The following is a 12,273-nucleotide window of genomic DNA, read 5'->3' as shown; positions in this document are numbered from 1 at the left end:
ATGTATGCATTACTCTGCCTATCTGTGCCATGTCACTAACCTCCACTGTCTACAGAAACACTGTTCTGTTTCACTGTGTTGTCTTCCTCTCCACTTTGTGTCTTTTCATCCCATTGCTCACCTCCATCAAATCCCTTCATCCGCAAACAGATCAGCGTGAAGGTTGGTCATTTTCACTTTTAATCCCCTTCCTTCAATTTGATGCAGATTTTAGGTGAGGTCAACCATCCTCTCCAGATCCTCTGATGAAGACACTGATCTCCCCTCCCTGAAAAACAAAAACATTACCAGTAGCTGTCCCTAATCCCTGATAGTGTAGATGTGTTGTTTTGTCTACTCGCATGAATCCCTGAATAGTTCGTGCATGCCTTCCAACGCCACTCCCCCAAACTGTGTTTCGATGAGCCTTGCCAAGACACACAAGGAGTCCCCGTGAAGTTTGCTTAAGTGATTACTAGGTTTCTGTCGTGCTATGTAGCTGTGCATTCTTCTCAACCACACCCATATTGCCAATGTCAACCACATCCAACAAAAACTATAGCTCCTTTCACCCTCAGACTTTCCATCTGCCTGTGAAGGCCCATCAGAGGTGTGTGATGGATTACTCCGGTATTCAGGTGGCAACCGGATTTGTCAGGTATTTAGGCAGCAACACCCCTGCTCTCCCACTGAGGGACATGGGTATCAGAACTGACAAAGCTGTTCTCAGGGGATTATGTCTGTTTTACCGCCATGGGCATTCTCTACGCAGAGACTGAAGGATGTGATAGGCACATGTTACCCTAACAAGAAGACAGACATCCACCCCGTCGTCATGTGATGTTGCAGCAGGTGGCCCCACAGGAAATACATATTTTTAAATTATTTATTTATTTATTTATGGTTTATTTGATAGGGGCAGTTACAATGTACATAGACAAACTGAGAACAGGTTTCTGATGCAAGTATCACACTGTTTTCAGCAGATGTTTGTTTGCAACACCCGTCCCTAGAGGGGTTTTTATGAAACTAAGATTAGAACAGTGAGGTAAAAAGAAGGTAAACCTAATACAGCGCGGCAGACTAAAACACACATTTAATATTACATTTAAAAACTACACGAGTACAGGTTTGCTGAGGATGAATTACCCAGGATTTGGTAGCTCTCTTTAAAGTGGTGAAATTTGCAGCAAATTTCAAGTGATCAGGTAGCGAGTCCCAGCAATTTGTCCCTTTCACAGGGAAAGCTGTCTGAGCACAATATGCTCTGCACAATGGAACCTCACATAATTTGTTGTGTTTCAAGAGTTTTGAAAAAAATGCTTCTACTTTCACTTAATTTACAGTGTAACATCTAATCATTAAAAACTGGGGCTGGGGGTCGAGGGTTACATATAATGGGTACATAAATGGGACTTTTTTTAAACATGAGTTTTCAGTTGATTTACCTGAAATAATTTAACAAATAGCCACTTTGTTAGCATGCAGGCGCAGTAATCTTGGCCATAATACATTAAAAAAACAACATACTTTGCTGTTTTGAAGTGATTTGCCAAGCTTGTTGTAAATTTGTGATATATGCCAGTTTCCTTTATCATATCTGGCACACTTTGAAACTGCTCCACCTGACTTTTATTACATTTTGCTAGCGTATCATATGTGGTTAAACTGCCCCGTGTCAGTGGTGCATGACTGCTGATGACTGAAATTGGATGAAAGCGAGTTGGAGTCACAAAACGATCGCTAATTTTTAAATACCATCGTGTTGACGAACCATTCGAATACTGATTTGGACGTTGATTACCACGACCATGATTGAAGCTTCAAAGCACCTGAGTCAGCACTATTAAAAACTTAAAGGACGTACTTTATATCGGGAGATTTGATCTGTGATCGACACATTTACAGACCGAATCTCTACCTCAGAATTAATGGATGATGACACTGACATTGTCTAAGAGACAGCTAATGTTTTGTAAATTATCTCTTCACTTGTACCATCTGCAATACACTGCTGCTCAAAGAGCTGACCTATAGAATATTTAAGAATGAGCTGGCAGCGTGCTGACAGGGGGGATGATCAGCCATCATGGCAGCAGCCATAGCCCAGCGCTGCTGCCAGGAAGCCTGGGAGCCCGCTGACTCTGTGCCAGTTTGCTCAGATATTGATTGACTGGACAGGTTCTGCTATCCTTGGGCACTTTGTCAAGGCAGTTAAATTTATAGGTATCCAGCAAGCAGGCTTGCAGAGTGGAGACAGGGCTTATTTTGTGGTTTTGATAGAGTCCCGGAGCCCGTCTCTCAACGCCGCTCTCAACAGGAGAGAGGCTTCGGGGGAATCGATAACAATTACCTGCCCTCTAGTCATTTTGTTCCACAGCACCTCTCCAAACTTAACCGCACTGCATGAATTATTCACAACATTAAGTGTTCAATATACACAGGGCCCATTGACTGACTGCTCTTAGCACTGTTTAGTCTATGGAATCATGAAAGAATAACAGACACTTTGAGCTTAATGGTCTTACATTAGGGCCGCTCCTCTCAGGTTTCGCTTTTTCATAAGCATATGTTGTGAAAAATAGCAGCTCTTGGAGAATGTTACAGTTGTGTGAGAAGACACAGGTGGCCACCAACATAAGTGGAATACTAACGCTTTTCTTTTTTTTTCTGGAAATACTCAGAGGAAAGTCTGTTGTGCATTAGTCATACTGGAAATCAGATGTTCAGTCATTTATATGAGAAAATCGGACCAAGTTCCTCCTTTATCTTGGTCTCCCAGCGTACTCAGGCTTGTGATCCCATCCCATATCTTTCCTCAGCTCCCGTGCATGCTTTGCTTGAGAATGTCGTCCCTGTCCTGTTCCCAGGCACTACTCTGCCTGTCAAGTGTTTTAATTTAAAAATCAGCCGTATGCCTGTGAACCTCAGAAAGCAGATGTCATGACTGATGTTAATCTTTCTAGACTGTTAATATGTGTCACCATTTCCCTGCATGAAACCTTCCTGTATAATCCAGTGACTCACTAGATTTGTCCCCACTTGTTCATTGAGTCATTTTGCAACTTTTACATCATTAAACCGTCATCATTACTTCGTCCTAAACCTTTGCTGACCTCTTAACTATTCCCGTCATTAAATTGATTTTTTTGTTTGCCACACACCCTCTGAAAAGGTTAGTTCTTATAAAGCAAACTGCAAAGTTTTGATTCTTTGTGGCTCAGACTTGCGATATTAATACTTTTATGAGACATTGAGCCAAGTAGTTTAAGTCCACGTGATGGTATTGATTAAAAAAAAAAAAAAACATACACACACAGCAGCAGGTCTATATGCAGAACCTCAATTATTTTGGGAAAATTCAGATGAGTGTGAACCAGGTCCCCCTTATTATGGTGCGGTCCAGAGAAGCAGCCTTCTCCTGACTGGAATCTCAAAAGGTGCTTTTGTGTTTTTTCCATTTCGCCACATAATGAGGGGAATAACAAGCATGGCTATAACAACGTTCTGGTTCAAATTAGATCGGGGAGGGAGGGGTGAAGGGTGGGGGGGAAAGGGAAGGTGGAGGGAGACTCACATTTGAAAATCCATTTTCATGGAGACCGGTGCAAAAGAGCAATTACAGTCAAGGGCTTTTTTTTCCAGTGAGACACAGAGATGTTGTAGTGCATTAGGGAAAACAAGCAGTATAAATTCTGCAGGGATAGTTTCATGCCGTTGTGTTTTGAATACATACGACCAGCAGTAGTGGGATACTGTAGCAATAATGGGTCCTCGCAGGGGAGCTAAATGTTTGGCTTGGCTTCACTCTCTCCATAACCAAGGTTAAAAAAGTCAGAGCTCCTCCTTCCTACATTGAGCGCTGACTATGGAAAGGTTCAGCATATCATAAATTTATCAGGTCTGACACTGATGGATGCTCACATAGCACTGTCAAGTTGGATTTTCTTTGCCATGTCAAGTGGATAAGTTTGTTACGGTTGCCAAAAGTTACCAGGAAAAGATCTAAAGTGTGTAAATATGGCAGGCATTTCTTGTGTATCTTTATTTAGACAGAAAACAAGTCATATGTAAATGCTGGCTGCCTGTTTATTCTGGGCCAGCTTTTCAGTATTGCATGGAGCCTCTGCATCGGTGTTTGCCTTGTCCCTGGCGACGTCAACGGGCCCTTCTTGTCTCCATGGGAACCCTTTTTAATGTCAGCCTATCTGCATATCAGTACTGCACAAAGAGAGGGAGAGAGAGAGAGGGAGAAAGACAGGCTGAGCAGAAGGAGCCAGAGAGAGGGAGCGGGAGGAGAAATCAAACAATGCCATCTCCACAGGGTCCCTCAATGATGCAACTCTCGCTACCATTTGACACACTGACAAAAGAGGGCCAGACAGAGTCTCCAGCAAAACTGGGCTATTTTTTGATTATATCCCCTTTTGTAGGCAAGAGGATAAAACACCCCCTCAAAGTTTTCTTGTGAATTTCCAGAGCCATTTTGTGACAGTCCTATTGTTCCCATTGTGCTTGCCTGCACATTAGGACAAAAGCGATCAGCCCTCCATTTGGTTAGCTTTTCTGAGTTAGCTTTTAGCCTTATGATGTCATGTGGGGTATGACCATTCATGAAATCCCGTAAAAGTTATCATATCCACCTGACACATCCTACCTATTCACTACCTTCTTCTGCCTCTTTTCACCCCCTTAGTGCGAAGAGTCCCACCCAGATTCTCCATTCCACCCACCAACCAAGAGGTGATGCCAGGTGGCAGCGTCAACCTGACATGCGTGGCAGTGGGCTCGCCAATGCCCTATGTCAAGTGGACAATGGGCACGGTGGAGCTGACCAAGGAGGAAGAGATGCCAATGGGACGCAACGTGCTAGAGGTCACCAACATTCGTGAGTCAGCCAACTACACCTGCGTGGCCATCTCCTCTCTGGGCATGATTGAAGCCACCGCTCAGGTCACTGTCAAAGGTGAGGACTGTTGTTCAGACTTGCTCCATCTATCTGTGTGGGAGGTTGTTGTGATGATGCGAACTTCGCTGTGTCACCCACAGATCTGATAATGAAATGTTATGATACAAAAGGCCTCTGAAACTTCTTGCACATAATCATCACTGCTGTTGTGCGGCGGCCTGTGGTTTTTGTTGATACTGAGAGGTTAAAATTAAAGGCTGTTTGCACACTCTTTGTCAATGAGTGCCGTGGTCAGGGCCGGTATGTGATCCTTTCTTCATGTTTGTTGAGTCCTTTTTTCTGGTATCATAGTGTTTGTGTGAATGCGGCTCCACCCACCTGTGTTTGTTGTCTACCCATCGCAGCCTCTTTTATCAGTTGTTGTCTGTATTGATCCCACTCTCTACTCAGCTGATCGATACACAGTCATTTAGACGGACCACAGCAGTACAGACCCCCTTCTACGAGGATGCTGTAATGAAGACCCTCTGTTTTGTTTTGTATTTGTTGCACACTCAAAAGAGGAACAACTCCTGCAATTTTCTTGTATTGTCCGTAATGACCAGCCCGCTTATAAAACACAAAATTTGGATTTCAGTCTTGCTTTTCTATTCATTTGGGAATAATGGCTGCTGACAGCACTATAAGGATTAGCTTATGAAACAATCATTTCAGTGCTATTAGTTACAGAATGGAGAATTACATGACCAGTCATGCCTTTTCTCCACAAGAGCTGGTTTTTGCTGTATGGTGCCTACATTTTGAGAATCATGGTTTCAAATGTGTCAGACATCCAATTTCTCACAAATTACCCACAAGTCCTAAAAGTCCATTCTTGACATCAAATCTAATACCTCCTTCTCTCTCCTCAGCCTTGCCAAAGCCCCCCACCTCTCTCATTGTGACCGAGACCACAGCCACCAGTGTAACTCTTACCTGGGACTCTGGAAACCCTGAACCCGTCTCCTACTACATGATCCAGTACAGAGCCAAGTCCTCAGACAACGGCTTCCAGGAAGTGGAAGGTGTGGCAACAACCCGATACAGCATTGGTGGACTCAGCCCCTACTCTGAGTATGAGTTTCGTGTCATGGCTGTCAACAACATTGGCCGTGGGCCACCCAGCGACCCCGTGGAAACACGCACTGGTGAACAGGCCCCCTCCTCGCCACCCCTGCACGTGCAAGCGCGCATGCTGAGTGCCAGCACGATGCTTGTACAGTGGGAACCACCAGAGGAACCCAATGGGCAAATCAGGGGCTACCGGGTCTACTACAGCTCCGACCTGACGGCTCCGCTCAGCGCCTGGCAGAAACACAACACAGATGACAGCAGTCTGACTACCATCTCAGGCCTGACTCCTGATATCACCTACAGCCTCAGGGTGCTGGGCTTCACCTCTGTAGGTGACGGGCCACCTTCTGACATCCTGCAAGTCAAAACCCAGCAGGGAGGTGAGCAGCAAGCTACTGTGTGTGGCTCTGTGTGTTAAATGATGTGTGCATGTACACTTTCAAGTGCCTCTAATTATTCTTACCCACAGCATAGTGTCAGACAAGGTAACAGCTTAGCATAGGCATAGCTGAAGTATTTTATTTTGCCAATATTGTGTATTATATGCACCTACAGCGTGTGTGAAAGAGCCCTCAAGGCTATTTTTGTATCGTTTTGTCTCTGCCATGCAAATGCCTTCTCATACAGTCAGTTTTGCGGAGGTGGTTATTGCTGCTGACACAGTGGAGAACATTTAGCTTCAGCAATGTGCTCTTTTTGTTCTTTTTAATTCTTCAACCTCTGTCCCCTCGCCCCTCTGTGCCCAGTCCCTGCCCAGCCGTCCAGCTTTGAGGCTGAAGCCGAGCTAGACAGCCGCATCATGCTAACATGGCTGTGGCCCGTACAGGACCCCATCACTAAGTATGAGCTGCAGTACTGGGAGGACGGTTCAGAGAACAAGGTTAGAATAACAACGTGAAGTTATAACTAATGTATGACCTAGTTTCCTCTGCTACATACCATCTCCATCTATCTATCTATCTATCTATCTATCTATCTATCTATCTATCTATCTATCTGTCTATCTGTCTATCTATCACATTTACACTTTTCTCATTTACACTTTACTCTTATTCTGCTGTGAGATTGCAGAAGAATGAATCTTGCTCTTTATGATGCAATTTCTCTGAATGGGAAGCCTCGGCTTCAGCAGTGTTATTGTAGTGATGCAGTCAGCTCCCCAGCTGATGAGAAAGATTTACTGTAGTAACAGACAGCAAAGTTGTTATGTTCTGTCTCTCAGAGCTGTGACCCTTCGTTCAACTGTGCTGGACCATTGCACTAGTTGTAAACTAGAGGGCGATTTGTTTTTGGAACAAGCTGCTCTCACATTTGGCTGCATTCTCTACTTTGTATTCATGTAGGAAGGAGAGACAGCAGTCCAGGCTTTAGGATTTCACTGGGGGATTAATTTCTCCATGTCAAAACAATACAACAAGTACTACCCCTATAGCTCAGCTCATGAAAGAGGTGTGTGGCTGTCTTAATCCAGTGGCATCTTTCTGTCTTATATGAAACCCTTTCAGATACATGTGTCCTTCAACCCAGCTGGCTCCTACGCTGTGGACGGTCTCAAACCTGACACGTTGTACCGTTTCTCGCTGGCAGCCCGCTCTGAGATGGGTTTGGGTGTCTACACTCAGCCCATCGAGGCTCGCACCGCCCAGTCCAGTAAGTCCACAATTTTCCTCTCTTGTCTCTTCTCCTTGTTGTCCACTAACCAGTGATTTTGTAGAGCAACAGTCACCCACAGCCGGCTGAAGCAGGTTTAAGTTTAGGCAGGGCATTTTCCCAGAGCTTATATCAGACAGCGTTGGCAACTTGAATGTCAAGTCAATTTGAGCACAACATAAAATGCTGACAGTGCAGCCAACCCGGCCAGCCTCACGCTTCCACCACCTCCCCTCTGTCACCAACACTAACCCTCCTGTCCGTCTGTGTGAGGGCAGGCCCTGTGTTCAGTGTCAAAGGTACGTTTAATGTGTCTTGTTCCCACATTTGCGAGTTGTGCTGTGTTTTTTCGTCTTATATCACTATGTGCTTTTACAGTGCAAGCACTCAAAATGTCACTCTCTGCCAGCTGACTGCTGTTGTTTTTGCTGCGGTGGCACCATAATTGTGCCACCTCACCCAGGAGGTTTGTGTGCTTTGCACAAATTCAGTACAGAGCTTCATCTTATTAAAAACAAAAGTTTCACATGAATATTGTAACTTCTTTTAATATTTACCTTCGTTATACTGTGTCTGTGTTATGAGTAAAAGTTTAACTGGAAAAATGCGACTCCTGAAACTGACGTGACATGATCCACTCAAGAGAAAACTGTTGGAACTACTCATTCACTCGCAGTTGTTCAGAGGTGTTACAGAGTGACGCTTCTTCCCTCACAGACCATCTTTAAGTACAAACACCAGCTTGCAGAGAGCATATAAACCTGAAAACAGACATGTTTAATTTTGGCCTGCCATCAAGTTGCTCATGGAATTAACGTTAATTAGTAACAGCTGATTTGTGCGCACTTGCACCGGTGCGCACATTCACACACTCTAATTTTCACCGGCATATGTTGCAAAATGCTGCACTGCAGGGCCCTGCAACACTAACAGGCTGTGATTGACAAAACACAGAAGAACAGAAACAGGAAGGATCTGATTTTAGCTGCTTTATTTTTGCAAATGCCTGTCCTTTTAGTACATTACTTAACAATCGCAACTTCAAACCCTAATCTTGTAGTCTGTAGAAGGTTTTTGAATACTGAAATTATATTGGTACATTTAAAGTAGATGACTTTTAAATGCTTCAAGGAAATTCCAAATAACATCAGATAAACAGTAATGCTCCACATTGAAATTTCCGTCCAGTCAGTAGTACATGCACAAAATATTCCTAATTTTGACCTTAGTCTTTACATGGCTAATAAAAATGAATATTCCACAACTATTCCTGTTTACATGCAGCTGTGCATATGCTGGTTAACGTGTCCAAACATGTAGTTTATAACATTGAACTATAGAAAATTGGAACGCCGTCAGTCACTTGTGCCGTTTTGCTTCTTTCTGAATCAAAAAAGGATTTTTTCAAAGCTTTGGTGGCGGACATGTTGGCTTGTGTAAACACAGCCTCCATCTTTCATTTGTTCAACCACCTTCTTGGAAATCTTGCCTTTGCAATCTTTGAGCAAAAAAACCTGTTTAAAGCCAAGTCTTTCTAATCATTTAAAAGTAGGTGTGTTTCTCCTTCAGCCCAGAAATGTGGGGGGGGGGGGGGGGTTTAGGGTGGAGTATCTCTTCTCCAGCCTTGCAAAATGTTGGTTGTTTACAACGCATCCATGGTAATAGGAAAGAGGCTGTGAGTCGCCAACTGCGATAACCCCAGTCGAGATGCTTAGTCAGAATGTGTGTACACATTGCGAAAGAATGCTCCCAAAATCTGAATAATACCAGCATATCCCTAATGTCTTAATCTGAAAATGTTACATTCAGCTAAAGGGCTAATTCAGAATATCCAAACGGAATATACTGACATGACCCGTATTAAATTCAGAATATTTGTGTATATGTAAACGTAATCACTGTGGCTGCTACCTTAGAATAGAAAAGAATACAATAGACCAGGCAAAAGGTACTGATATCTCTTTTTGAAATCTTTACCCATTAGGCCAGACAAAATCACTGAAAAGGTAACACCTCTGACAACCATCGAGTTATGTAACTGTCACTTGAGATCGCGAGTGGGGATGACTCTCTGTCCTTGGGCTGCCTAACAGCAGGAGTCACAAGGACACAGAATTTGGAGAGCAGAATTTGGATTTCATGCGGATGGTGTGCATGAAATAAGCAGCAGCCTTGGGATGGTTCTGAGGCAAACAGGCAGTGGGGAAGTGTGACATTTTCTAGTGCTGCATTTAAATGGTTAGTATCATTTTTTTAAGATTCAGAGCAATGAACATAACTGAGCTGTATTCACCTTTTTGCTGTTTGTATATGATGAAACACTACAACTCTGCTACTCAGCCAAGTAGTTGACAGTCTGTAAAAGTTGTTGCCTTAAAGGGAACAGAAAATTATTTAAGTAAAAGCGGTTAAGATAAGTGAAACTCATTAGGTCAAGGTGCAATTCATAATCAGATTTTAAACAAAGCCAGACTAAAGACAGCAGTAGAACAGGTTATTATTTGTATTATATTCTGGGAGAGGTTGATAGAAGTATTTTATCTTCTTATTCAATAATTTTATCTCTATTTTAGGCCATCTCTTTGTCTTTTGTCTCAGTTTTGCCTCTGAGGTCTGTGTATTTCCCGTGGTGCTGTCCTCCCCTGATCCAGACTTGACTTTGATCTATCAGATTTTTCATCAGGACCTCAATATCACAATCTATTCTGCAAATCATAAAACATTATTTTTGATTCTGTCTGTCACCTTTTTGTAACACACATGGTGTCGTCAGGTCTTTGTAGTTTCCTGTCCACTCTCGTGGATAAGGGACCACCTGCATAGACTCAGTTCTTTTCTGTTAAGCTCCAGTGTTTTTTTGGAAAGGTGGAATTTCATGTTCTGGCATTAGTTTATTTGATTCATATTTGAGCTAACTGTTCATTGCTCTGATTATTAAAAAAGGAATTTCATAGGCATGCTTTGTGAGAACACCTTTGTTTGAATTTTCTTTTACTTGGTTCATTTCATTCTCTTTTGAAGAGGTCTTTTTCTGGTAGAGTTCAATAAGTTTGTGATTGAGTTAGATGCATGAAATATATGAATGCTATTGTGTTTGTTTTCTGTATTTTTTTCCCCCTGTTTTAAAATAGTTTATTGGTTTTCTGTTTTTTACCTCTGGACTTGGGAGTTTAAATGTATTTTATACTGTGGCTGCTGTAAACAGTCTTATTCATTGCAGTAATCTTATTATTCCAGACCAACTCTATATAGACACGTTATGCTACTACTGCTACTGCTGCGTTTTGTGTTTCTGCACACACTGGGACATGCCAGAGTTTGTAATTATCAAACATTGCAGGGTGAGGTGGACAGACTATAATTGAATCTGGCATTTCGATAGACATTAATTAAGAAAATCACGCTGATGCCCTGTCGTAGTTTTAGGACCAAAACCATACAACATTGCTGGTTCAATTACAGTCATACTAATCCGAAGTGTTAATGACAGAGCAGCATGTTGTTGTAGTAAATCTTAAACATTTAGGAATTTTGTCCCATCTGATAATCATAACAGTATTGTTTTCCACTGCGGTGTCTACAAACCAGATGTTGACAATAGCTGGAACCTTCATGACTGTTATTGATTATAAAATGGTTGCTTCATGTATGACTTCAGAGACAGCCCAGTGTACCTCAACTGCAGCACTGAGCAGGGTCTGACAAACACCGTTGTGAAGCCCAGAGCTTCTGCATCAATGTGTGAACACCAGTCAACACTGTCAAGCACTTGTTCACACGCTGGCACATCCACGGCCAGTTTATTGCTCCCTCTGCATACTGCGAGAGACAGCGGCAGAGGGCAGTTAGGGACAAATTACGTCTTTATAAAAACATAGCCTTGTAAAATTTTGGCACATTTTACATTCGGTTCAGCCTACCCTGTAGTTTCATGGCCTCTCGCATAAGTGCGGTGCCAAACACAGCTTCAGCAGTAGCCTGGTAATGTGTTTTCGCAGCCAATCTCTCAGTCTGGAGGCAGCATCCTGTTTAGTATGGAAGCTTTTTGTATTCAGTATAGAAAGTGAAAATGTGATATTCTAAAGTGGAGTGTAATAAATGTATCACCTACAGTATGAGTGCAAATGAATAGTGAATCTTACCAGCACAGAAAGTGACTCAAAACAGACTTTCATTGCAAGGAAGGACATATACAAAACATGGACCTTGATATTATGCACTTAAGATAGAATCAATATCTGAAAAAAATAATTACTTAGACACAGCTTTGTCCACTTTTTGCATGTACCATATTACATTAAAACCCAGCTTTGTCTCCGTATATGGGCAATACATAGACATAAACATTAGGATCATACATAAACATTACTTTTCACTGAAAAGACTAATGCCACTTTCCAGTTTTCATTTTCCAAGCTTAATGTGTCATACCCGGCTCTATTTAGGCTTTTATTTAAAAATGCATATCCAGTGCAATAGAAAAAACAAAAATCTGCTCAACAGAGAAAAGTGTCAGATGAGCAGGAGAATTATACAGTTTCATATGTAGCTTAATTTTATATACATACTGTGGGTGGGGAGACTCATAAATAAAACATTGACATTTTGAATATTACATTTAA

General features: G+C 42.4%; 1 protein-coding gene across 8 annotated transcripts in view; it reads left to right on the top strand.

Moving 5' to 3' along the window:
• The window catches only part of LOC125902848 (receptor-type tyrosine-protein phosphatase F), a 188,698-nt gene that overhangs the window by 113,801 nt on the left and 62,624 nt on the right, over window positions 1-12,273 (top strand). For all 8 annotated transcript variants that reach the window (XM_049599481.1, XM_049599488.1, XM_049599487.1 and 5 more), the window contains exons 7-10: window positions 4,676-4,945; window positions 5,800-6,381; window positions 6,748-6,881; window positions 7,507-7,651. In XM_049599481.1, coding sequence (XP_049455438.1) covers window positions 4,676-4,945; window positions 5,800-6,381; window positions 6,748-6,881; window positions 7,507-7,651 — 1,131 coding nt within the window. The remainder of the gene's footprint in view (window positions 1-4,675; window positions 4,946-5,799; window positions 6,382-6,747; window positions 6,882-7,506; window positions 7,652-12,273) is intronic.

The sequence above is a fragment of the Epinephelus fuscoguttatus genome, linkage group LG15 (genome assembly GCF_011397635.1).
Source record: "Epinephelus fuscoguttatus linkage group LG15, E.fuscoguttatus.final_Chr_v1".
NCBI lineage: Eukaryota > Metazoa > Chordata > Actinopteri > Perciformes > Serranidae > Epinephelus > Epinephelus fuscoguttatus.
The sequence above is the reverse complement of the archived record's forward strand: the minus strand, read 5'-3'. Positions and strand labels throughout refer to the sequence as shown.